This window comes from Gadus chalcogrammus, chromosome 16 (genome assembly GCF_026213295.1).
Source record: "Gadus chalcogrammus isolate NIFS_2021 chromosome 16, NIFS_Gcha_1.0, whole genome shotgun sequence".
Taxonomy (NCBI): domain Eukaryota; kingdom Metazoa; phylum Chordata; class Actinopteri; order Gadiformes; family Gadidae; genus Gadus; species Gadus chalcogrammus.
The window spans coordinates 16,321,479-16,346,756 of NC_079427.1; the positions used below are offsets into that span (position 1 = coordinate 16,321,479).

The following is a 25,278-nucleotide window of genomic DNA, read 5'->3' on the forward strand; positions in this document are numbered from 1 at the left end:
ACACACACACACACACACACACACACACACACACCTACACACACACACACACACACTAACCTAATGAGTGGAGGGAAATGGGAAGGTATCGGCGAGTTACTAAGGACTGAATGGTCAGTAATTGCAAGAAAGGCTTCACTGTAGGCACTGCTGAATTGAACAAAAGCCAATCAACAGCTGACATTTATCTGAATTCTTCATATCAAGTATCTGAATGTAACATTCCCCGCGTCTTAATGGCAAGGGAGAGAGGAACACCTCACGTATGCTCACGAAAACGCTCTAGCAAAAAGCTATTTCAGAGTTTTCATGGTTTCTCTCAAACCAAAAAATCTACGCAAGGCCAACACAAAAAGAAAACTCCAATTACAGATAAACATTTTTAACAGTTGCCATTAGGAACAACTGCTTTAACTGGGTAATAAAAGTAACTACTTTTTAAAACAACCGCTGAGTTATGTATTCAGAGAGTAGCTTGGAGAAATGCATTTTATTCACTCCTGGAAATCATCCCCCATTTGCCAGTTTCCCCAACCTGCTCAGGGAGACTCATCATATTCGTCTGAGATTACATTGCATTTGGTTTATGACCACAGGATTAGTTCTGGGTCTGGATTCCAGCTCTGCCTATTTTAATTGCTTTCCCTTTAGCTGCCTTGCTGAAACCGTAAAAGTAACCACAAAATAAAATGAAATAAACATTAAATAAACCATCTGATGGGACCTCATGCCGGGAAATAACTACCAAGCTATAGACTACAGCAGCCCAGCACCTCGGCCACGATGGGTTTTGGGGGGGGGGGGGGGGGGGGGGGGGGAGGGTCAATCAGTTTAGGAATCTGTTTACAAATGCAGTGCGATACATGCCATTTTACATGCCATCCTTGAGCAAGCTGCCGTCTTGCTCAAGGATAGGTAGGCTGTGGACACTAGGAGGAACGCAACCCACAACTCTGCTCCGAGTGCTTGCATACAAATCTGTATAGGTAGAATACAAAGAATACAGAGAAACTGTGTTTCTGGTATGTACTAGTATGTGCTGCAATTTCATGCCACTGTCAAATCACACTCAGGTGGAGAGGAGCAGGAGCGCGTTAAACGCATACAACGCTGTCTTTCTATTGACATCAGGTAGGTAGGCAGATCCCCTGCGAAGCACGCTCGGCCCATTCTCTCCTGTTCATTTATCACTGTCATGTAAGCGGTTGACAAGTGCTACAGTGAATATGAATCACTGGAAGATGATGCATCTCTGCCAAAGCCCAGCTTTGTGCACATAGACGCACACGAAAATAACTTTGGAAAGAAGCCAAGCACACACGCTCACACTCAGTTTTCGATTCAGAAATGCGGAGTTTCCTTCTGGAAATATTTCACTATTTCAAGACAAATATTGATTACCAGCCAGCAAAAGGCACACTGCCACAAAGGAAAACTAGAGTAGCCTCACCATTTATCAAGAACAACAAACCTTTGGTTTAAAATAATATGTTACTTTACTATTATTATTTATCCATCGCAACAACTGAGGGTGATGGTTTCATCATTCATCAAAAAGGGGTGAGTCGTCTTGCTCAAGGGAGCCAACAGGTAGAGACGTACCGACGCTGGGGTTTGAAACCCCAGACAACCCTGCATGCTTTGATGCACATCTCGACAATGAAGCAGCCTCCACACACACACACACACACACACACACACACGAGTGGAAGGCGGCCGTGTACGTACTAGGGCGCTGACCGCCTGCTGCCCGCGTGCGGACAGTCTTCCGAGAACACGTTCGCTGGTTAACCTTCGGAGGAGCGGGGAGTTGAGACTCCCACACACAATCCATCAATTGATCAGCCACTCAATGAGATCATGCATCTTGATTTTCTTTGGCCAGGGGTTGCAGATATCCTCTTTGCTCACCATATCTATCATTGAAAAAAAAAAAAAACACCACTGCCCTTTGCTGTATTGATCGCACTTTCACAGTGAGAAATAATATTCCAAAGATATGGAACGGGATACGTTTCTTTCTTATAGAAACATGTCGTGTCTACATGGCTTCCGACTGGAAAGTATTCATTTTAAATTTTATTCCAATTTGGATTTGGATTGCACAGTGATTCTCCCAAACAATGTATCTGTTTCCCCAAATCATAGTCATAACCAAATTGGACATGGTGAGATAATGTAGGATGACAGGATTTGATTCTGTCCTGGAACACTGTTATTGTCTGAAACGCAAAAACAGGACACAATGAAGGGCCTACGAAACAACTTCCAAAAACAACGTTGTGTTACCATTCAAAAGCTAATACCACCACAATACAGAGAGCTGCACCGTCACTGCAATAAAGCTCAGTTAATACCACACGCAGTGTTTAATATTTGGGGGAAAATCAACTGAGAGCAACATAGAAAGCAAATATGCCATCTGTGAAAACATGAGCCAAATTATTGCCTGCTTTCTCACTGAAGCCATTGACTTCTTAAGCCATCGATCTGAATGATATTACACATATTACAGTTGCGTACGGATAATTGGTGCTAGATAACCAAGCCTGGCTTCTGCTACTTGTTGTTTGTAATGACGAAGTAGGTAATGAAGGAAGAATCAATAAAAGTAAATCATGCATGAAAAATATATGATTGATAAATTTGTGGACATTAAGATGACAGAACGGACATTGACGGTAGACTCATGCTCTGGTTCAACATATCTTTAACTGGTGTCTGTCACTTGAATTGTGTCATTAGGACTTATTAAGAAATCAAGAAACAGACAATTGTGGTCAATAACAATGAATATTTTCAGCACCACTAACCTCTGCCAGCCGTTGGCGGCACACAGCTGAGGACCTGTGACAAACAAGAGCATGTAAACCACTGGTTTTGAGTACCTTTCTCACACAATACAATTGCAATTGGATAGGAATCAAGGTCTCAAGAAATCCAAATTACAGCTCTTCTGTATCATGACCCCAAATCACACCACAGTATGAAGATCAAAGTCTCTAAGCAACACAAGCTCCGATGCTAAAACAACTCAATTCATAGTGCAATGAAGAAGGCTAAACATGTCACCTAAGTAACATTGAGTGTGGGTTCAAAATATAATTTCGACCTGGAAATCTAAACACTATTGAAACAATAAAGTTTCACTGTGAAGATTGAAACATTCGGGAGGAAGGATGAATAAATGCTTTAATGAGTTTGTTAGAAACATGCGAGCCTTCACCTACCGGAAGGAACCACACACTGTAATCAAGCCAAGGAAATGTCAGCAACACTCAACCTTGAGGAAGGTCTGCTTGAGAGCAACACGTCATGGAAGATCAGGGAGGTAGAGAGAGACAGACATACCGGCTTCCCCGTTATGATACGTTGTCAAACACAGAAGGGACATTGTTAGCGTATCCTTGGGCGAATGACTCCCGCCATCGCTTGACTTAATGCGGGCCAACGCAGTGAATATGGTAAATAGTTATGACCTGCGCGAGCCAAGATGAAACCATACGCTTTCTCAGCAAACTAAACTTAAATAAAACCATGTTGAAATATGCCATATTTGATCTATATCCTCGCCATGGGGGGCCTGTGTGTGTGTGTGTGTGTGTGTGTGTGTGTGTGTGTGTGTGTGTGTGTGTGTGTGTGTGCGTGTGTCCCTGCTGAATGAAGTGGTGCGGATGCATATCACACGTTGCCCTCCTCCAACTCCCAGGGAACGGGACCTTGTTAAGGACTCCCACTTTAACTGTGTGCTATAAGAGGCAGCAATGCCCACGAACACTGTCAGCCACGACGACCCCACAAAGCAATGTCACCCAGACCCAGGAGTCTAATATAGGTGTACAGCACATGGGTGTACATTACAGCAGGTGAAAGCTCTCGCTGTTGCAGTCTGAACAGAAACATGGTCGAGCTTCAAAGAATAAATAGGGAGCAGGATATTGTGTGACTAGGGTGTTCCATCCCCAGCCAGCCCCCCCCAACCCCCCCCAACACCGGGAGCCAAACTGTAGGGTCACTATTGAGTTAGAATCCCATCTGCTTTTACAATGCCCTGCATTTGTATTCACGGTCAAAATAAATTCATGAATGAAACATTTCCTTGGCCAAGGTAAAATCTCTTAAGACATGCAAAGCCAGATATCCAGGAGAAAAACATTTGTATGCATTTGAGGTATTTATACTGTGGGCGTATTCCAAGGCGATTCCAAGATCAATTAATAATGCATAAACCAACAGACGTTGTATTGACATCATCGTTCAAATGTAATATGCTGTTATGGTGATTGAGTCAACTGTTGTTCTTGATCATCATTTCGAGCCACGACACACGACACTGCATAGTAAATGTCATACACCCACTACAATGAAAGGCTGCAGTCAGAAAGTTTTTACTATTTTTTCCCCATTCTATTTTGAAATACTACAATTAAATTTGGACAAAACATACCATCTCCGACTAACTTCAACCACAAGGTGGTGCTAGAAATTCCACACACGCACACACACACACACACACACACACACACACACACACACACACACACACACACACACACACACACACACACACACACACACACACACACACACACACACACACACACACACACACACACACACACACACACACACACACACACACACACACAGCAATCCAAGGTATCAAGAGGAAAATACGCGAAAGTGTTACCTGAGCACTTACCAACAACGACTATCGAACAAGTAGGCCTACCTTATTAATTTAAACTTCAGCTCCATCGCATTACTGAACCGAACACTTCGTCACGTAAAGACCTAGTCATCAGTCACGACTATAGGCGCCCGACTCAGGGCGTAGCGTTCATTTAGGCTCTGCAAGTGCTTCTTTAGCATGGAGAAGTGATAACGCAACAACAACAACGAAAGCGTAGATGAAGTTCAAACGTCACAATTTAAACACCACGACCAGGGCTAAAGAGCCAAAAAATGAGAAGTGTGCGTATACCATCGGCTCCAACGTGGACGGTTCGACAAAAATCACGAGGAGACGTGTTTATACATACATTTGTGGTTGGTCATATAGCTATAGTGAATATTGTTTTTCGTCCTTTTTTATTTTCAACATGCACGATAAAATCTCAAGACTGCTCATCAGGTGTCATGAATTTCTTTTTTGCAGGACCTACCTGATCCGGGGACCAGCGTCTCCTCTGCGGGTTTGTCTCGGGATGAATCCTCTGTATAGTTCAGAGCAGCGTGCTTGAGTCCGCTGCCTGGACGGAGGATTCCGTGCTGTAACCCAGCTGGTGGGTTCAATTCCTCCCTAGTTGTGTCCAGATCTTCCTCTGCCTTGTATGCATTCACGATGAGACTTAGAGAAAAAACTAATGAAAGGACAAGATGTGACGTCAATCCCCCCCACAAGAAAGTCCACCTTTTTAGTGATGTTTGCAGACCTCTGTTTGCCTATTCTGTTCTATTCACACACCAGATGGCTCGTGTCGATGGGGCATTGGAGCGCCCTCGCAAAAAATATCCGCATATAAGTACACTAGTTGGAAAATATCTCACTTTCCCCCCTTCTAATAAATCCTGTCCTTCCAAGCACACCGGAGTTTTTCTTTCCGATCGGTGTGTGTTTTAAAATGAATTCTCGTCCTTTTCAACTGGCTTGCCTCACCTATCCAGATCCCTCAAAAGCAAAAACGAAGGTTCTGCAACTCCTTCTATAACCCCGCTGAAACACAGACGAACGCTCACAACGTCCGTCCATTCGTTGGGCTTCTTGTTGCTGTATTCCACCACCAAAGACATCGGGTCGATTTCTCGATTGAAATTAGCCTATGTGGGTACGTACAATTCTCGACGTTACAGTGAGAAAATAAGAAAAGATGCAGAGCAAAATTGAGGTGCAGCAGCCGGTGCAACAGCGAAGTATCTCTCCTCGCACACTGGCAGGGATTGTGTGCCACACGCACCGCGGCGCATCACAGGACGCAAGCGAGATACTCTCCTATAGGTGCATTACAACAACTCCAGAGGTAGCCGAATGGATCATCTGGATTGTTTTATGATACAGCGTTTTGAAATGAAATGCTCATTATAAAGCGTTTTGTGATAATTGTGAAAGAGATCTAATGTGGTGGTTATAGTTAGAATGCATACAGTTGGTCAGCAAATCTCATTTCCCCCATTGGTAATAGGTATAAAGCAAAGTATGTGTCCTTTTTGTGACGTAGCTGAAAACATTATTAGGCATCTCACAAAAAAGAGTGAGGTGTTGGAGGAGAAGGTCACTTTGCGGTCCTATCCTTCGCAGTTGGAACACAAACATTCAAGATAGACACACACAGACACATGCACGCACCTTTTCACACTCAAATTGGGTATTATACATATTCCACTGTCACGGATTCTGAGTTCATCTGCTTTCCAACACACAGCAGAAGATGAAACGGTTTGGCTAAATTCCCTTGGCAATTGTTTGCATGTTCACCGTCACTGTTCACTGGGATGATGAAAAATAAGTGCATAATTACATATTTTATTCCAAAAAAAGTCATGCACTTACATGCCGTGCACATTGTTCCCTCTCAGTCTCCAGTGCGGTGCAGAAAGGGAGATGGAATGGGCACGCCCACGCCCACATGTAACCCACCATATGTCACAGACAATGCTTGGAGAGTTATGTCTCATGCACCAGGATGAAATGGGTCTCCCAGAGCAGCATTGCCATATCTGTTGAGGGATGGTTTTCCCATGGTGCCCCAGCGGGCCCCGGCTCCGTTTGCAGCGGCGCCTGTTTTCGTTGTGAGTTAACCACACACGTGGGCTTTTACTCTTAATATGAAATCCTCCCTCCCCGTCCCCCTCCCCCGCGCCCGCGGATAAAGTGTCTCGCCTCGAAACAAATAATTGGCAGCGTGCGTCGCCTCGGAAAGTGGGTTTATAGTTACCTGAGCAGCGGTATTACCTGGGCGCACATCTGCACTAGGCATGTCTCGGGTGAATCACCACCATTATTGATAGGAAATTAAATTATCATGCTTCAAGTGTGTTTCAAATCAAGAACATGCCGACCGCTGCCTCCCTGCCTGTCATACGTCCGCGTAGCCCGCAGTCAGCCAAAGGTAATGGGATTTTGTATCTAGTCACTTGAGCCAGCAAAACATTTCTAATAAGGTTCGGATTAATTTTTACTCAAGCCTCCCCGGGGAACAACCTCCAAAGTTATGCAGAATGTATTTGTGCCTGCCTATTTGCTCAGAATGCATGGGCTAAACCACGTCTTCTTTGCCTTTTTAAAAGGGGGAAGGAAGGGGATGAGGGAGGGGGTATCTTCTCCCCAGGGACACAGAGGGTAATCAGTGGAGGCTGATCTATCACAAATGGTCTGCCTACTCAATACCATGGCTACATGTCATTTCAGCACTTTTAGCTATTAAGGAAGGGCTTGCACTACGTGGCTCACTTTAAGTGTGTGCGCTTGCTGATCCAGATAGATCACCAATATCTATGTATCTATCCATCAATCCGTTATGTATTCGTCTGTCTGTCTTTGTATGTGGGTCTGTAACTAGGTCTGGTACGGTATTAATGCAGACCTAGTAGTACAGTCAGATTCATTCAATAGTAGCAACTACAGCAATTAGCCCCTGGATTACTTTACAATCCTCCACGAGTGAGTGTGCTCAACGACACAACAACATGACACTCGGTGTCCACGTGTCGCTGGTCCCCTCGGGGCTTACGACCGACTTGTGGCCTGATGGGGGAGACAGACAACAAGAGGAACGCGATGCCATGAGAAACGGATGACACATTTATGCTGAACTCTGGGATTGATCTCCCCCCAAGGAGTATTGATTGAGGGAAAATGGCAAGGTGCGTTAACAAGGAGGTAAAATGTACTGACGTACGGGTACATAAAGCGTCAGCAGTTTGCCCCATTTGCATGCAGAACGATGTTCCTGTATCATAGCCGTCTCCACGGGGACGCTCGCCCTCCCCGTGACAATCCTAAAGATATGAGTTCAGAGAGAGATAGAGAGACAGAGAGAGACAGAGAGAGAGAGAGAGAGAGAGAGAGAGAGAGAGAGAGAGAGAGAGAGAGAGAGAGAGAGAGAGAGAGAGAGAGAGAGAGAGAGAGCTGCCGTGAACTCGCTGGCCAAATCAATTTAAATATAATAATCGTCATCTAACCACCAACGCTTGAAGAGACAAATTGAGTGTGAAGGTCTCTCTGTGACACTATGAACTCATGGTCTCATGCATACATTTATCAGGGAGATTTAGATATGGAGGCCGGTTACCTCCCTCTCTTGAAGGCTTCAGCAGGATTACGAATGGAAGACGTTTGTTTTATCGTTAGTTCAGTGGTTGACTTTGGTGAATGGTGGGGTCGATTTTGGCATGTTTTATACATGGTTTGGGGTTGAGAGTCTAGAAGACCATTACTTTCAATTCATGATGCATCACATGGCAATCCAGATAAACCAGGATGTTTTTCAAGTTCTCTACGTCTAATCAAATTGAGTCGACGAGATTAAATGCATCCGTTCTGTATTGTGATGGGCAAAAGGTGAAATCCAAACATCTAATGTCTATCTAATATAATGCCGTAGGTCTTCAGGTTTGGCTACAAACGTGTGAAGAATGCATGTGCAAAACACTACAAACACCAAAGGTGCTGATCCTTGACAGGTGTCTGCACTAGAAAGTGATCTGCGGCTCAGCCTCTTGGGATTTGGCGGTTTACCTTCCCAGTGAACCACAGCAGCTTCTAGTACGAGAACTGGTGAATATTCAGAGTAACCAAATATCTCTCTCTCCCTCTCTATGAATCTGTTGTTCTCTTTATAGGTTGCTCTCGGTCTACCCCCGTTTCCCCCCATCCACCCACACGTTTGTATGGCCTTAGCCAACAGTAAAGATCTCCGTCCGCCCGCATCACACCGTCAGCAGGCTAATGGTTTTGGCCGCCTTCCAATGGCCAAAGACAGAAGAGCAGACGCCTCGTGTGTGGAGGAAGGCAAGGTGAGAGACAATTAGTGAAGATAAGCAATGTCAAAAGGAGAGGGAGCGAGTAGAGGACGTTTTTTCTTTTTTTTTGGGGGGGGGGGGGGGGGGGAGTGATTCAACAGTAGCTTTTTCTAGTTACGGCCATGCCATCAATGTTATTATATTTGTATTATGTTATGCATTTGTCAGCTCTGAAAGGAATCATCAAAGGAGATGGATTGGTTGCTTTCTGATACAATAGTAAAAAAAATGGCTCGCCGTGAGGGAGACATAGGAACACTCCGACAGAGGAACACTTGTTTTAAGTAAATCAAAAAGGAAATATGATCCAAACAAACATTGCAGAAGCAATGTATGGAGCCCAAATCTTCCAAGGAACCCAACAGCAGCTTGGCCAACTGTCAATTTGAGAATCAGAAGTGACTGATCCAATATCCATTAAACAGTTTGCCCACATACCATTGTAGTTTTGTCATATTTTTTTATGATTATTCTATTTAATCCATCCCATTGTTGTCATGTTGTCCCAGGCCTGGTTCCATATGAAGCACTTTGTAAGGGTGTTTTGAAAGTGGCAATACAATAAATCCATTATTCATCATTAACTGTCAAAACATTGGGATTCTGAGCAGAATCGACTGGCAGAATATGTAATATCTACAAGTAAAAAAATAAGGAGGTGTTGTATTCAGAAATGCGATTCTTTGATTCTTCAGGATGTGATGGGGGTTGAGTGAAAGAGCGAAAACCTGCAGTAGCTGCTGTAGCCTAGTGCCAAGTGCTAGTTGGAAACCGAGAGGCAAGGGTAATGTTAGGTTGACATCATTACAAATCCCTTTCAGGTCTTTCCATTGGATGGATTGGATGTAAAATACATATCTTTCTGGGCATAGTGTGTTGAATAGAAAGAACATGGACTTTTTATTTTAAGTTTTTTCCCCTCAGGGAAACCTGCGAGAAAAACCCTGGAAAAACAAACCAAAGGGAAATGTCTTAAGTGAACTCAACAGAAGCGTGGGGGTCAGTGAGTCAGAGAGAGAGCTACGGTCTTCAGGCTTTACAGAGAGACCACATTCAGAGGGGGCACACCTGGTGGAAGGGGGACAAAGGGTTTGAAGCAAAGCTTGAGTAGACCAAAGAAAACCAAATGGCTCTGAATTAAAATCGACCTCTTTTCATCCTTCCTCCATTTCACAAAAGCTGCGTCTCGGCCTGGAAGATGTTTTATGGGTTAACCAAGAGGGCTCTTGCTTTGTTTGCAAACAAACAGAACAATTGCGAGGCCAGCAGTCAGAGCCTTACCTGGCTACAGAGAACAAACGGGCAGTTATGTTCGCTTGTCTACCAACTGTGAAACAGGGGGAAAGAGCACTGAACACAGGTGGGATCAATTAATTGCGCGTAATAGTTTTAGGCGGCGATGAAGACATCTGGCGGGGAAGGAACGAGCCTCGTGAGACCATCCAGATTCTCAAGTTTTCAACGATTCAGACTCGGTTGGGCACCAAGTGATTTCCAGACATGGGGTGCCAACGTGGTGCAACTCCAGCCAATCAGAGGGTATAACCAAATGACGTTCGCGCTGTCTTCACTCTTGCCGAATTCAGTTGGAAGTAAAGCAAATACATGAGCTCTGAGGGAATCCTTCCGTGCAAACTTCTCTTAGTTATTCAGTCTATTTCAGATAAAACGGTTTCGATTGCTCCGTCGCCTTGCCCCGCTTTCCTCGGGCGCCGCCATTGATTCTGAAACACTGCAGACTGTGACGCTTGCCGCTCGCTTCATCACAAACTAAACCTCCCTACCTCGAGTGCTGATTGGTCCAATCATTTTGTTATTTTTAGGAGAGGCTTTTCAACAGGCACCCGGGGGTGGGGCAGAGTGATCTCCACTAGAGAAACAGAACGTGAACTTCAGCGAGATCAGGCCTGTCTCACGAGGATAGCGAGCTTCACTGGCATAACACAATGCAATCATGAGGAGGAACCCCGGGGAAGCCCCACAATGGTCCTGTCAGATCATATGCAAATTAGTGCCTTTCTACTCCGAATAGTAGCATAGTAAACCATATGACCATCATTTCTAAAGCCAGTACTTCTGCTTGTGCATATATATAATTTGTATATGATTATAGGCTTGTTGGGCCTTTATGGACAATGCCGTGACAATCAAGGGTGGACAGGGGATGGAGTCGCCAAGGCGTAGCCTACTGCTAGCGTGAAGTGAAGACAGTCTGATTTGATTTAAAAAGGCCCGTCATGGCAGCCTTGTCTGGTCACCTGATAGGATCGGCTGGCGGCTACCAAGTCTATTTATTGTGGCCTTGAAATATTTCTCTCTGCCACACTCTTTTAGAAGTCAGTTAGTCAGTAACCCATAATGAACATGATTAATGGATATAATGAAATCTGGTACACACTCCAATAAACAAAACATCATTTGCTAGGAGTCTTCCGTTGCAAGATGAGCTTCGTGCTTTAAGTACACAACTTTATCGTTCCAGCCTCTTACACCAAACAACAATAGACAACGAAGATGAGCAAAAATAGCAATCTCTCATCTTTATAAATAGGTCTGAAGTGCAGCATATTCAAAAGGAAATAGAGCACTATTTTGAATTGGTTTTGGCATTAAGAGTCAAGAGGGTGCATAACTCAACACACGTTCAATTCACTTCACGGACAACATCAATGGGGGTCACGACCTCATCACCAACTCCTTCTCCCTCTCACCCCCAGACGAGGGCACTCATCAGGGGCCTGTTTAGCAGGATTAGCAGAGCCCTTGATGGGGGGAGTCCCGGGTGAACCAGCGGTAGCGTGCCGAGCCTAGTGCAGAGACAGCTCACCTTCAGGCCTCGGACCGGGGATTATTAACGCCCTATGAATCCGTGCCCTTTTCAACGGACCTCAGGAGGATGTCAGACACGCTAAGTCCACACAGCAGCAGCAGCCCCACTCACGGATGTCCCGGCTCACTAGTCCAGAGCCAGCCCCGGCTTTGGTTTGCGAGGGAATTGCAAAAGACGACGAAACACCAAACCTACAAAATAAAATACAAAATAATTGCAAAAAGCAATTTTCCCATTTCAAGTTTATCTGTTGTTATTCAGCCAACCAACCTTGCACTTACCTCTCACTTTTTTTTTTCTCTTCCTCTCTCTGCCATGGTAGACGCATTCCTTCCCGGTGTTGACATTAGCATTGGGGATTTATTGATCAGCGCTCTGCTTGAGTGTCAGGTAGATTGAATCACCTGACCTCAGGCTGTGGTCCCCTGGCATCTGTTCCACGCTGGAAGGGAAGAATGCATTAGTGTTCCTTATCGTCTGCCAGCCACCAAACTGAGGGGAGACACAGAGCGGCAGGAAAACGTGGGCTTTGAAATCCACCGTGGGCACAACTCATTATAAGAGCCATACAATAGCCCAATTAATCTAATAACCCTCATTATTCCTAAAACAAGGCCAAATGTGTTCTATAAATCAGATCAATGTTATTGACAATCGTTTTCAAATTGTTTTTTTGCAGCTTCTCAGCCGGAATGTGTTATTATCGTGAATTGAATTGCTTTAATAGACGGCCACTCAAAAAACACACACACACACACACACATCCCAATAATAATTGTATTAATATGAGGACTATGAAGACTTTACCGCAGGTATCAATAAAATGTTGCCTTGTGTTTTTACGTCCAAGATTAACTAACTAAAAAAGATTCATTTTACTTTTAACGACTCAAACTGCACAATAAGTGCAGGCTCCAAGCCTGCTCTCAGTATTGCTAAATGCAATTTCCAAAGAAAATGTCCAAAAAGCAGACAGACATAAAGTGCTAAGCCAGGAAGATGGCCAAAATGGGTGCAAGCCCTTCCTGCCAGAAGCTCCATTGATTTCTACTGCATCTCCATAGCATTAAGAGAGCCAGGCCAGCGTCTGGGGGTCACAGTTGAGGCACTGCGTGGCTGTGTGTTTCTGACACAGTTTACCTTTCACACCACACTGAACTGGGAAGCCCAAAGGCAGCTGGCTGCAGCTCTTTCTCCAGCTACTCCATCATTGTGCTGAGCCGTAATTAGACATTTGGGGGGGGGGGGGGGTAACTCCGAGCCAAGCCTTGGCGGTTGTCGATATCACCGGGGAGTTTACATGCGTTGTATCTCTGTGCTACGCCATGTTCCTTTCTGTTCTCTTTTCAATTAAAACACCCCTTGGTCGTGCTCCCCCCTCCTCCCTCATGCGACGTCCCCGCCTTTTTATGAAGCCCCGTTCATTCAGTGGCAGAGCTTATCAGCAACGCAGCGCGTTCCTTCCACGCCTACACCACCACACACCAGACCACACCACATACACCTGAGGGACCGGGGGGTGTCAATCAAGCGGCGTGATGACAGCATGGCTGAGTGATTACTATAGAGAGGACGTGGTCGAATCAATCGGCGGGAGGGAGCATTGATCGGCCATGACCATCCATCGCCTATTGGCTTCTTGCTCCACGGAGGGAAATGGTAGGCCTATGTTCCCCTGCAATAAATCCTCTTGAGGTTACGGGGTCTTCAGGTTGCGGGCCTATTTTTTAAGTGACAGGGTTACTATCAATGATCAATGCCACATTTTCTCTCAACTTAAGTGTGACCTGATACTAGAATAAGCCTTTTAAAAAAGGCTAGAAAGTAATTCACTTTTACAGCCTCGAGGATAAAAACGGCGAACGGTAAGCATGTTTAAAGCACTGGAACAGAATTGTAAACAAACTCGTTCATCTCTGAGAGAAGGAAACTAGGGGTCACTGTCAGTTCATCTAATTACCAGGACCGACTCTCCCAAAATAAATGATGATTCTTCACCTGTAGTCTCAGCCCTTTTATCTATGATACAGTGATCAACCCATGAGCTCTATCGAAATGATTTACAGCTTTTCTATGCCTAATCGATGGTAAAAAACAAAACAAGAGAGAAAACATAAAGAAGGGACGATCATTTGCGAAGAGGGCTGACATTCATCAGCTCATCTGCAAGAGTGGGCAGGTCAGAAGCGCCACTTATACGCCATCATTAAAAGTGGGAACCTGATTTATTTCAAGAAGTCAAACGGCACGACGAAGGCTTGCCAAGAAACGGGCACACCAATCTGTGAGCAGACATGGCATGAAAAATGGTGCCAAAATGCATTTGTCCAAAAATTCTTTGGACAACCAAAACAAATAATTATAGCGTCTTTGGAGATGCACGCCCGTATGTGCCAGTTCTCTCATCTGCATTGTTTACACATTTGGAGTGAGAGTATAATGATTGCGCAAAGCTCTTTGGGGGTAAATCTGCTAAACATTGGTGTAATCCCCCCCCCCTCCCTCTCGTCGTCACAGGTGAGCTGTTTAGTCTCGCGTCCTTATCATTGCATTAAACCCCAAGGCAGCAACACATGGCAAACATCCCAAAAACGATCCTCAGACAGCAATCCGATGCAATACAAATCATCAGCAAAACGAATGAACTACAGCTCTTCCCCAATGTATGCAAAATCTATGCAAATCTGCAGCGGATTGCACCGAGGCGGACAGTTCTTCATTTGGTTTTATACTCCCATTTCCAAGTGCTTCTCTACGAGATTAAAAGAAGATTGCTCAGTGTAGGAAGAGAAAGAAAGATAAACCCGGCCTATGAATAAACATACACAATGCAAACAACGACATTGATATCAAACAGTTTACTTTAGTTGTTATGGCTGACCCCCCACACCCCCATGACCTCGTTCTCCCTTTAGCCGGATAAAACAAGTTTTCATCTCAAGTAGTGCTGTCATAACATACAGGTCACGATGCTGCTGCTGCATGTGCAGGGCCGATGTGGTGGCGGGAGATTGGGGAGGGGGACTCGAAGGTAAGCAAGGCCACCTTGGAGGGCTCCTCATGCCTGACAACGCGTTCTTCCCTTTGTGTCTGCCACACTCCAATTAGCCCGCTGAAGGGTGCATGTGGAATGTGTGACAATCAATTACCGCTCCCCCGCTCTCTCTCTCTCTCTCTCTCTCTCTCTCTCTCTATTCTCCCTTTCGCCATCTTCGCTGCCAATCTCCTCACCTGCCAACTTTTTTTCTTTCTTTGTCTTAAATCGCCCTTCAACCCTCCACCTTTATCCATGTCTTCTACCGCCATCTCAGGGCTCTTCTTCGGCTAAGTAGTGCGTTATACGAACAGAGAGAGGGGGAGATATAGATTAAAAACACTGAAAACCAATATGTGTGCCTTCTGACTTTCAGTGCACACGACACACGGTGGATATTAACGTTTATGCTTGATTCTACACAATTCACATAATTGATTATCGATTTGACAGTTTGTCATCAGTGTTTTGAAAAATCAGTAGCCTGCTTTCGACGTCTCAGAAGAACTTGCGGATAAACGGTTTATCCGCAAGTTCTTCGTGGTTTATGATAAACCACTGATGCCACTGCGGCGTTCAGGGTGGGTCGTGATATTTGGTTGTTATATGGTAAATGTTTGCCACCTACTGGTGGACAAAAAAAAAAAGGAAACGGTTGAGTCGTCCTCTCTTTAGCCCAGCTCTGCTTGCCAACGTGTTGCTCCAAAAAAAAGAAATGATTGTGTCTTGATGATACACAACCAGAGCCTTTCAGGATTTATGATACCCGATATTCAACAAGAAATCAGTAGAGCAAGAGGAGCGCAGATACTTTTAATAAAAGCAGCAGCTCAAATACATGTCTTACTATTAAAATACTTTTGTTAAAGAAGGAAACACTTGACCCACACAACTGCAAACAAATTAACAGAATGTGCAAGTGGTGTATTGTTTTAAGCTTGGCAGGCGGCTGACCATGTTTTATGTCAGTCAAATTAATGGCAGAAATAGCCTTTGTCCTGGGAGCCATAGTTTCCATTGTTGTTCTGAATCCTTTAAAGAAAAGTCCAACCATCATACTAGCACTTTAAACAGCTTTGGTTAACAAAATTAAAGAATGAGGGGTGAACAAATATTTGCAAATTCCTGAGTCGAACCTTGGGTGAAATACTTTTTCGATATCTTTTGTACTATATAGTAGCAAAGGAAGGCTTTGCCGGCAAAATCAGTATGCAAACACATACTTTTTGACTGGTCTACAACTGACATGCTGTTTCATCCAACATGACATTAAAGTAAAGATATGCTTCTGCCCTAAACAAAAACCGATTGTAACACAACCTCAGGTTAAATGTAGTTCCCACCGAAGATAATTCATCTTCAAAAAGTCAAATAAACTAAAAACTAAAAACACAACCCAAGACAAAACAAGTTCCTTTTTTAAATGTGGCGTGGCACGATTTATTTATTAAAGTTATGCATAGCCTTTCCAACTTGATCATTGTACAATATATGTGTTGAACCATGTGACATTATTATTATTAGAATACCAGGCTTGGCGAACAGCCAGCGGCAGCGGAAGAGGAGGGAGGCGTGCACCCAGTCTGAAGCCAATACACGCAGCGTCTCCTGGGTGCTCTCCCGGTGCGGAGAGAGAGGAGGGGGGGCGGTCAGGCAACACAGCCCTGTTCGGTAGGGCGACACGGAGCGGACACACGACGCGGAGAGGAGAGAGGATAAATAACAACGTGGTGGCAGCAGCAGCACGGTGACGGAGCTGCGTGAGGGGACGCACGGGGACACCCACGGGTGGGCGTGTCTTATGAAGGAACAGACACACCCACGTGTGGGCGTGTCTTATGAAGGAACAGACACACCCACGTGTGGGCGTGTCTTATGAAGGAACAGACACACCCATGTGTGGGCGTGTCTTATTAAGACACTCCCACGGATGGGTATGTATTGTGAGGGAACAGACACACCCACGGCTGGGCGTGTCTTAGGCAGGAACAGAAGGGAGTGGGAGTCAGATGTCAGGGTAGTCTACATGGGTAGAGGAAAAGAGGTGTAATAGCACCTCTTTAGCAGCGGGGGACGGGGTGGGGGAGGAGGAGGGAGGGGGGTTGTAGAACACATCAGACCAGATCAGAGCCCGGTTGACTCTTCATTCTAGTTAAAACCAACCCTAGAATTTGTCTGGAAAATTCTAGTCCTTGAAACACGCTTCTAGAGTTGTAACAGATTGACCAGTGCAACTCTGGGCTCTCTCTCTCTCTCTAAATATATTCAGGCCATTTCTTGCTGCTTGTTTGAAAGGAGGGGGGGGGGGGGGGGGGGGCTAAGCTAGCGTGCTAGGATACCAGCGTGTACTCAAAAGTCACACCGACCCGCTGCACACGCGGCGCTGGGATAAGCAATCACGAACGCCCCGGAATACCGCAGCCAAACACATGCAAGCCAACGTGGGAAACACTTTAAAAAGAGAATGGAAAGAAAGAAAATAAATACATCTTGGGATAAAAAAAAGAAAAAACATAATACATTATCTTAAAATTTGTCCTTTTCTTCTGTGCGTTTCATATATATATGTATAGATATATATTCATATATATGTATAGATATATATATGAGTTCGTAACACACATCTTTGTACATTTTGGTATAAGTTCTCTTTCTCGCAGGGAGTTCTGGGAGAGAGGGACGGGGGAGAGACTGCAGACGGGTGAGGATGGGGGGGGGCAGTTCCACTTCCCTGATTGCCTTGTGCTGATGGAGGTGGTGGGGTTTGGGGGGGCATGGGGACACATCTCTCAACCCTTGAACAGGGTCTGCTCATGCTCAGTCTCTCGTTTCTGTGGCAACCATGGGGGGGGGGGGGGTCTCAGCAGTGAGAGGTCAAGCTTATGGGGGTCGTCCAGGTAGTCCGTCAGGGCCCATGAAGTAGGAACAACAACTTAAGAGTCAACCCTTCCTCTTTGGGACCGGACCGGGGGAGCCGGGTGGCGGGAGCGGCCCTATCTCTTATCTGGAGGGAGAGAAGGGAGAGCTGGGATTAGGCACAGGCGCGTTTCTTCAATAAAAATCTGTGGCTTTTGCTTTTTTTTTGGGTTGACAAGGTAGCAAAAATGAGTTACCTTTGTTCCCCTCCATGTCTGGCGCAGGTTTCTCTGACCTTTGCCGTATTAAATTATTATATTTGGCTTCCACCTCCTACGGACAGAAAACGAAAACAAAACAATAAAACATGACATTACGTCAGGCTCTGAGTGTTGGGGCGTAGTGAAGGGAAGGAAGGAAGGAAGGACAGAGACAGAGACAGAGACAGAGACAGAGACAGACAGACAGACAGACAGACCGGAAGAGACGGAGAGAGAAAGACGGAGACAAGCGCAAGACCGACAGTGATGGACAGAAATAAAAGGGCGACAGATAGAGACTTAGACCACAGAGAGAGAGACAGAGATGGAGGTCACAGAGAGGCAGACAGAGGGACAAACAGAAGGAGAGCGTTACCTTCAGATAGCTGAGGTTGGCCTGCAGGCTGCGGAGGTGAGAGAGGACCTGTCGGCTGAAGGTGGACAGACTGCCGGCCTGCGACGTCGTGGAGAACCTCAGGTTGATGCCCGAGTCGGCCGGGCAGCTCCGCGAGGCGCTCAGCTGCTTGCCCGCGCCCCCCGCCACCTCGTCGTCTGTGCTGCTCTCTCCCGGCCCACCGTATCCCTCCAGGACCAGGGATCCTGCTTTGGGGAGCCAAACACATCACACATCAGTACACACAAGGGGCCGACCGATTCATCGGCCTGCCGATTTAATCGGCCGATTAAAGCCTTTTTGAAAATAATCGACATCTGCCAAAAAGACGCAGATTACAACCGATTTTTCTTTTTTTTCTTTTTCTTTTGAAATGTTATTGCGCTTAGTATCCTGCAGATTGCGCTCCTACTCGCCTTGCTAACTAACAACTTTAGCTGGAGTAAAAAAGAGGAGGTTGAATTTTACCGTACAACATGAAAGCACGCTCGCTCAGGCAGCTGCGCGATCACCTCACCAATGTACACAAGACGCGTTGTTTGAGCATGTTGTGCCTGTTTTTCTTTAGGTCCCAGGCCATGTTAATTTGTTATACTGTAGACTCTAACGGTGAGACCATACTGCTCAGCACGCACGTGTTAGTCACTGCTCACGAGCGCAGCACATTGGGAGTTAGTTATTTATTTTACATTTTACATTACACTCATTTTTGACTGTAAATGTATTCTAAAACACTCAAAGGTTCTGCATTCAATTCACATATTCGTCAAAAGTGTTTAAAGTATATTTAAGGTATCAAAAACTTTTTTTTTTCTTTTTTTAAATCGGCCGATTAAATCGTAATCGTAATTTTTCTCTGAAAATAATCGGCATCGGCACTCAAAAATCAGTATCGGTCGGGCCCTAGTACACACAAGCACAAGCACACACACAAAGATCAGTACACACACACACACACACACACACACACACACACACACACACACACACACACACACACACACACACACACACACACACACACACACACACACACACACACACACACAAGCACGCGCACACGTTGACAGGGATGAATCAAGGTGTGAAACGAGCAGAAGAGGAACGGCATAAATGCCCAAATGAGTTATGTGCCTCACGGAACTTTTAAACAGTAATCTTGGATGCAGCAGTCCGACTAGGGTGTAGTAGAATGTATGAGGGTAGAGACGGCACAGAGCACAGGCCTTTAACCATAAGCTGCGAGGGGCAGAGTTGCCCCCTCGTTCTGCCGTTTCGTTCTACTCATGCAAATCTGATTTGCATGAGTAGATGAAGCTTTGCGAAGGGGGTTTTAATAAGTGCATCTCTACAGTGACCAGTCTGCACAGTGTTGACTTGAAAACTTTACTGGGCAGTTTGCTACTGCTGGCCAAGTTTGTGTTTGCCAATTACTTGCTTACAGATCCCCGCCTCTGGCAGCATTCTACCAGGGTTGGAGCTCGTCTGTGTTCAGACTTTAGACGTTAACTAAAGTCTGATTTGTCGGTGACCAATTATATTCTATGGCGTTTTCCACTTTCTGCTGTATCCGTATGTTTGCCTCACCATAGTCCTCGGGGGAGTCGAAGAACCCCGTGTCCCCGGAGCCCAGGTCCTGGGCGGGGTCGTCCGTCTGCACCGGGCCCTTCTCCGAACCGTTGTGCACCAGGACGCGCGCGCGGCCGTCCACGGGGGTCCGCAGGGAGGTGGTCCGCAGCAGGCGCGCCCCCGAGCAGCGCTGGACACGCTCGCTGGCTTCCTGGGACATGAGCTGGGTGACCAGCGCCTGCTTCAACGACGCCACTGCAACGGCAGAGGGGGGGGGGGGATCAGGGAGAGAGGATTCACAACCACGCGCAGAGAGGGAGTCGGGGAGTCGACAGAATGAACAGCGACCAATCTTAGTAAGCCCGTCCTATTGATTCGACTGGACGTTCCCCCGTCAGGCTTCTATATCACGGCGCGTGCAGAAAAACCTCGGAATAAATAAACCCAGCTTTCATATTTATGTGACTGGAGCAACGGAGCTGGCAAGTTGACGCGAAAGTGCTTGCGGGGCAACACTGACGTTTAGCATAGGATTAGAGTAAGGCGGGCATGCATGATGGTACGGCGGCTGAGTTGGTTTGATCTCTGGTGTACCACAGCCGAACCTGTAGGCACTAACCCCCGCTGTCTGCTGCCTAACGATTTGTGTGTGTCAATTCGTTGCCGAGTTGCTTTGGACAGAAACGCACTGCCTCGTAACAGAACAACAACCCGGTCCGCCGAGCGCGTCTGCGACCAAACGTGTCCGCTGGGTCGCCGGCGCGGGGTCCCCCGGGGGGTGTCGCTTACATGTCTTGAGCGCTTCGTCTGCCCTGGACGGGTACAGGCTGAACGAGTCCCCCTCCCGGCCTTCCTCAGCCGCTCGATAAGAGTGCTCCGGGTCGACGAAGCCTTCCTCCCCCTCCTCCTCCTCCTCCTCCTCGTCCTGCGCCCCCCCCTTGCAGGGCTTGGCTCCTTCAAAGGGATTAGTGCCTGGTGTGGAACCCAGCGCCACGGGTCCAGGCTCCGCACCGCTCTCTTTGAGCTCTGAGCCAGGGGCGGGGGGGGTGGGGTGGGGGGTGGAAACACACAACAGCCAGGATCAATCTCAGCAGAACACATTAACACGCTCATTCATCTGCTCGATCGTATCTCAATAAAAGCGTTCGGGGGGGTTTACCGCTGGATTGGGTGCTGCCTGTCGACGTGCGGTCCGAGTCTTTGCTCGGGCGGGAGACGCCGGCGGTGATCATCTCCACGCCGTCCCGCTCGCCGCTGGTGGATGCACTGGAATTGAAGTTAGGAGAATGAATAATGTGCCGCGCGATAAGCTTCAGGGCGCACAAAAGCGATCCGCGCTAGCCGCTCGCGAGGAGGAGGAGGAGGAGGAGGGGAGGCACGTACTCGGTCTGTGGCAGCGGGATGACGCTGTGAGGCTTCACCTTCATGGCGTCCGCCCTCTGTGTGATCAGACGTTGCCACCTGGTGGAGGGAGGAGAAGATAGCGGGCCGGTTATTGTTAGAACACGCAGCAACAACAACAACAACAACAACAACAGCTGCTGCCACCGCCGGCCCTGAAGCCTTGTGAACGCCGGAGGCAGAGAACACTCACGTTTGCTGGTCCGAGACGGTTGGCGCCATGAGCTCGTAAATTTGGGCGCCATTGTCGGACATGGAGAGGACGAAGAATGACTTGTTGTCTACACAGAGGAGAAGGACAAAGCCATAAGTTAGAGTGGACTGCCCTGGATTTAGAGTCCGTGTCACATTTTAACTGCCCTTCCGAGCGGAAAGCCAGAGGAGGTGTTGGTCTGTGCTCAGTGCCAAGGATGATGATGACCAATGATGGCCGACCATTAGGCCGTTATTGATGCTGACCTGTTGCCACGGAGCGGACCAGCACGGTGTTGAGCTTGATGATGGGACTGAAGATGTGCTTGGTGTCCGCGCTGCCGGCCAGGTTTTTACTGTGGCACTTGAGGATCAGACGCTCGTCCTGCTTCTGCAGCAGCACCAGGATGTCCTCCAGTAGCAGCGTGTACAGCTCTGACAGGGAACAAGGGTAAACCAAACGAGGTTACCGTGCGGCCGTCGTGGATTGCGTGACCTCCAGAAGCAACGCTCATCACCCTGTGAGACCCTCTTGTGAGTCCACGTTTGGTTTCTCGCTGCGGACACGTCAGGCCTTGATTCTGATTGAAAGACTTTCCAAAAAAAAGATGGAAAGCTACAACCAATCCACCCTCACAGGACGGGGCTTCAGTTCATGGGGAACGAGGAGCGCAGCCGTCTTATCAATAAAACAACAATGGAGGATCAGGGAATGTGAAGGCTTTTCTAAGATTTGAGTGTTTTTGCTTTACTTTTAAACGAATATGGCATTAATATGTGTCAACGAGCATTACTCTGATTGGCTGATGTTTTTCAAACATCTTATGGCTGCGGCCGTATGTGAACAATTGCTGCCCAGCCAAGGCCTGACTGAAATTAATATTGAGATGCAAACGTGATGATAGACATGATGAGCAACGTACCAATAGTCTTGTCTTTGTTCACTTTCCATGACAACGGTCCCTCGTGCACCAGGGTCCTCTTGGTGAGATCCAGGTTCTGGTCAAATACACACACACACACACACACACACACACACACACACACACACACACACACACACACACACACACACACACACACACACACACACACACACACACACACACACACACACACACACACACACAGAGAGAGAATCAGCGACCAATACCAAGTGAGCAGCTTTTCCTTGCGACCAAAAATTGCCTTCTCTCTTAGCATGGAAGACAAGACTCACCTTGAGCTCCAGGATCATGGGGTTGTCGGTCTGCTTCAGAGAGGAGAGGTCCAGTCGTCTCTGGTAGTCCTCTAGCCTCTGCAGGGAAACAAGTGACGGGGGGTGGAGGGGGGGTTAGGGAGTGGTCAATAAGCACACTGCAGGAGGGCGAGTCCTGTCACTGAACCAACCAAACTGAAGTGAAGCGAAGCTCGAACACATAGAAAGACAGGAAAGCGGGTGAATGACAGATCAAGGGAAGCCATTGAACGAGGGGCGTACCTGCTTGTCCTCAGATTCCTTCACGGCCTGGTTGACGTGACTCAGGATCTTCCTACAGCAGTCGCTGGCCTGCTTCAGCTTGTCCTTCTCCGCTGCATTGTCTGACAGTGATGACATTTACATTCAAATTTAGAGCATTTAGCCGACGCTTTTATCCAAAGCGTCGGCTTTGGATAAATATATGCTTAATTACATTAAGCATATTTGTCATAAGAAGGTCAAAATACATATTACTGTCGGTACAGTAAGGACATCAAACCACGGCTGAAATCTGGTCCAACTACTGCCGGGGGGGGGAGACGTACTCACCCACCATCACTCTCAGACATTATGATAAAGCACAGCAGGCATTGGGATCCTATAATAGCCCTTTCTGCTTTATTGTCAGAGTGTCCTCGCAGTGTGAACCCAAACCCCAGCCAGGATGAAAATGATGGCCCCAAATAATGGGGGAGACATTTCCCACAATGTGCATTACTCTACCCGGACCATTAAAATGATAATCTCACCATTTGTCTTTGTAACTTACTAATGGTAGGCATGCTGCTATGGAGAGCTCCGGTCTTATAAGACTTAATTTGCTTTTGTTCCCCCCCCCCCCCCCCCCAATTTTATATTATCTCCATAGCTTTTTCCCTACTGCCTACAGCGGTGGTTGGAAGAAAAAACAAGGAGATCTATCATGGGTTATAGGTTGAGTTTCCATGGCAATACGTATAATACATTATTCAATGGTAATTACTGTATTTGCTGTTATTACACCACTGATGAATTGACTTGCAATTCAATGCATGTGGGGAGTGTGTGTGGATGCTAGCTGGTTTAAGCAGCCTCAACCGGCCAAGAGTCAGACTGATTGGACTCTGGGGCTTGGTGAGTATGCACACCTGTTGTGCATTGGTTAAACCAGTCATCCCCACACACACTCAGGGAGAGATCTCCTGCATGGCAACAAGGAGCACCATCGTCATGCATCATTGTCTGCGAACCCGACAATAAACCGGCTTTCAACATCCCCACCAAGTCTCCTTGTCTGGAGGGCCCAGAAAAACCTAGCTGGTGTTTAGCATGCTCATGCTATAGAGCATGAAAGGGAGAAAGGTTGTTTAGAGTACTGTGTAACTCTAGCATCCTCAGTTTATAGGTTTAGCACTCGTCAACTTGTTTTCCATCATACTGTGGCGTCGCCCGATATGGGAGATCATTACCCCATTATCCACCGTAAAAGTGCAGCAAAGCAGGCAAGGTCAGCAAACTGCACAACATAAAAAAAGAGAATAAGTATTTGAAACTGAAAAGTGGTGCAGGCAATCCTCCGGCCGCCCTCCCAGCCCTGGTCCTCGCCGGGATCCAACAGGGGGCGGATGAGGGCCCAGCGGTGGAGCGGACGAAAAAGCTATCAGTTACGCCGCGGCGAGCTCGCCGCACAGCGTGCGAGGAGCCGCTGGGCCGCCAGGACCAGCACGCCGTCGCCACTCAAGCCAGCGGGGAGCGCTTAACAGTCATGAGAGAACGCGGGCAGGGGGGCCCGGTGGGAGTAGCGTTTCCAAATGAACCGGTGGGCGTGTGGCCGGCAGGGGAGAGCTCCCAGGCCGGAAACATCTATCGGGGTATAAACGAGGTGGCTTTCCAGTGCCTACTCAACCTGCGGTGACTACGGCTGTGGGAACGGAGCCAGTGGCGTGAGGTGGACCTCCAGGACGCGTCGGGGGAAGGGTGAGCTACCTGTGTATTTGATGATGTTGTCGAGGAGCAAGGGGTACTTGGTGAGCCGCTGCATCTCCACGGGGATGATGTCCTTCAGCTGCAGCCGGCGACAGAGTCTGTTGCTCTCCGCCTCCTGCCGGCAGACGGGAGAGCGAGACCAAAGAGGTGCATGGTTGGTGGACATTAAATGGCAAAAGTATCGTTTAGCAGGCTGCATCTACCGGCTGATTCATCCACTAGTTACTTCTGAGCTACAATAAATGTCTCTCTGACCTTTATGTAATAAATTGGCATCCGGCTTTTTAATAAGGGAGACGAGATGTTCCATTCTGAGACGGACCACATGTTCTATTCCAAATGCAAATGTAATATTACTTGCTTGTCGCTGCAGTACCTAGAGTATTATAAGGTCACGTTTCAATTATTTTCCACATTATCTGCAATGCAATAATGCCTGCCCGTGTTGCACTGAACCTTTGAGAATCCATTAAAGCATGTGATGTTTTCGAGTTTATGGTGAAAAGGACCAGAAAA

At 46.9% G+C, this 25,278-nt stretch overlaps 1 protein-coding gene across 3 annotated transcripts in view; it reads right to left on the minus strand.

The window, feature by feature from the left end:
* Positions 1-15,244: 15,244 nt before the first annotated feature.
* arhgef12a (Rho guanine nucleotide exchange factor (GEF) 12a) overlaps positions 15,245-25,278 on the minus strand; it is a 40,521-nt gene continuing 30,487 nt past the window's right edge. For 2 of the 3 annotated variants that reach the window (XM_056610778.1, XM_056610780.1), the window contains 13 exons: positions 24,763-24,877; positions 23,038-23,138; positions 22,777-22,854; positions 22,481-22,556; positions 21,825-21,992; positions 21,559-21,646; positions 21,348-21,425; positions 21,124-21,230; positions 20,754-20,990; positions 19,983-20,219; positions 18,378-18,604; positions 17,999-18,074; positions 15,245-17,889 (listed from right to left, as the gene is read on the minus strand). In XM_056610778.1, the coding sequence (XP_056466753.1) occupies positions 17,879-17,889; positions 17,999-18,074; positions 18,378-18,604; positions 19,983-20,219; positions 20,754-20,990; positions 21,124-21,230; positions 21,348-21,425; positions 21,559-21,646; positions 21,825-21,992; positions 22,481-22,556; positions 22,777-22,854; positions 23,038-23,138; positions 24,763-24,877 (1,599 nt within the window). In that variant the 3' untranslated portion in view covers positions 15,245-17,878. The remainder of the gene's footprint in view (positions 17,890-17,998; positions 18,075-18,377; positions 18,605-19,982; positions 20,220-20,753; positions 20,991-21,123; positions 21,231-21,347; positions 21,426-21,558; positions 21,647-21,824; positions 21,993-22,480; positions 22,557-22,776; positions 22,855-23,037; positions 23,139-24,762; positions 24,878-25,278) is intronic. The other variant, XM_056610779.1, reaches the window with a different exon arrangement.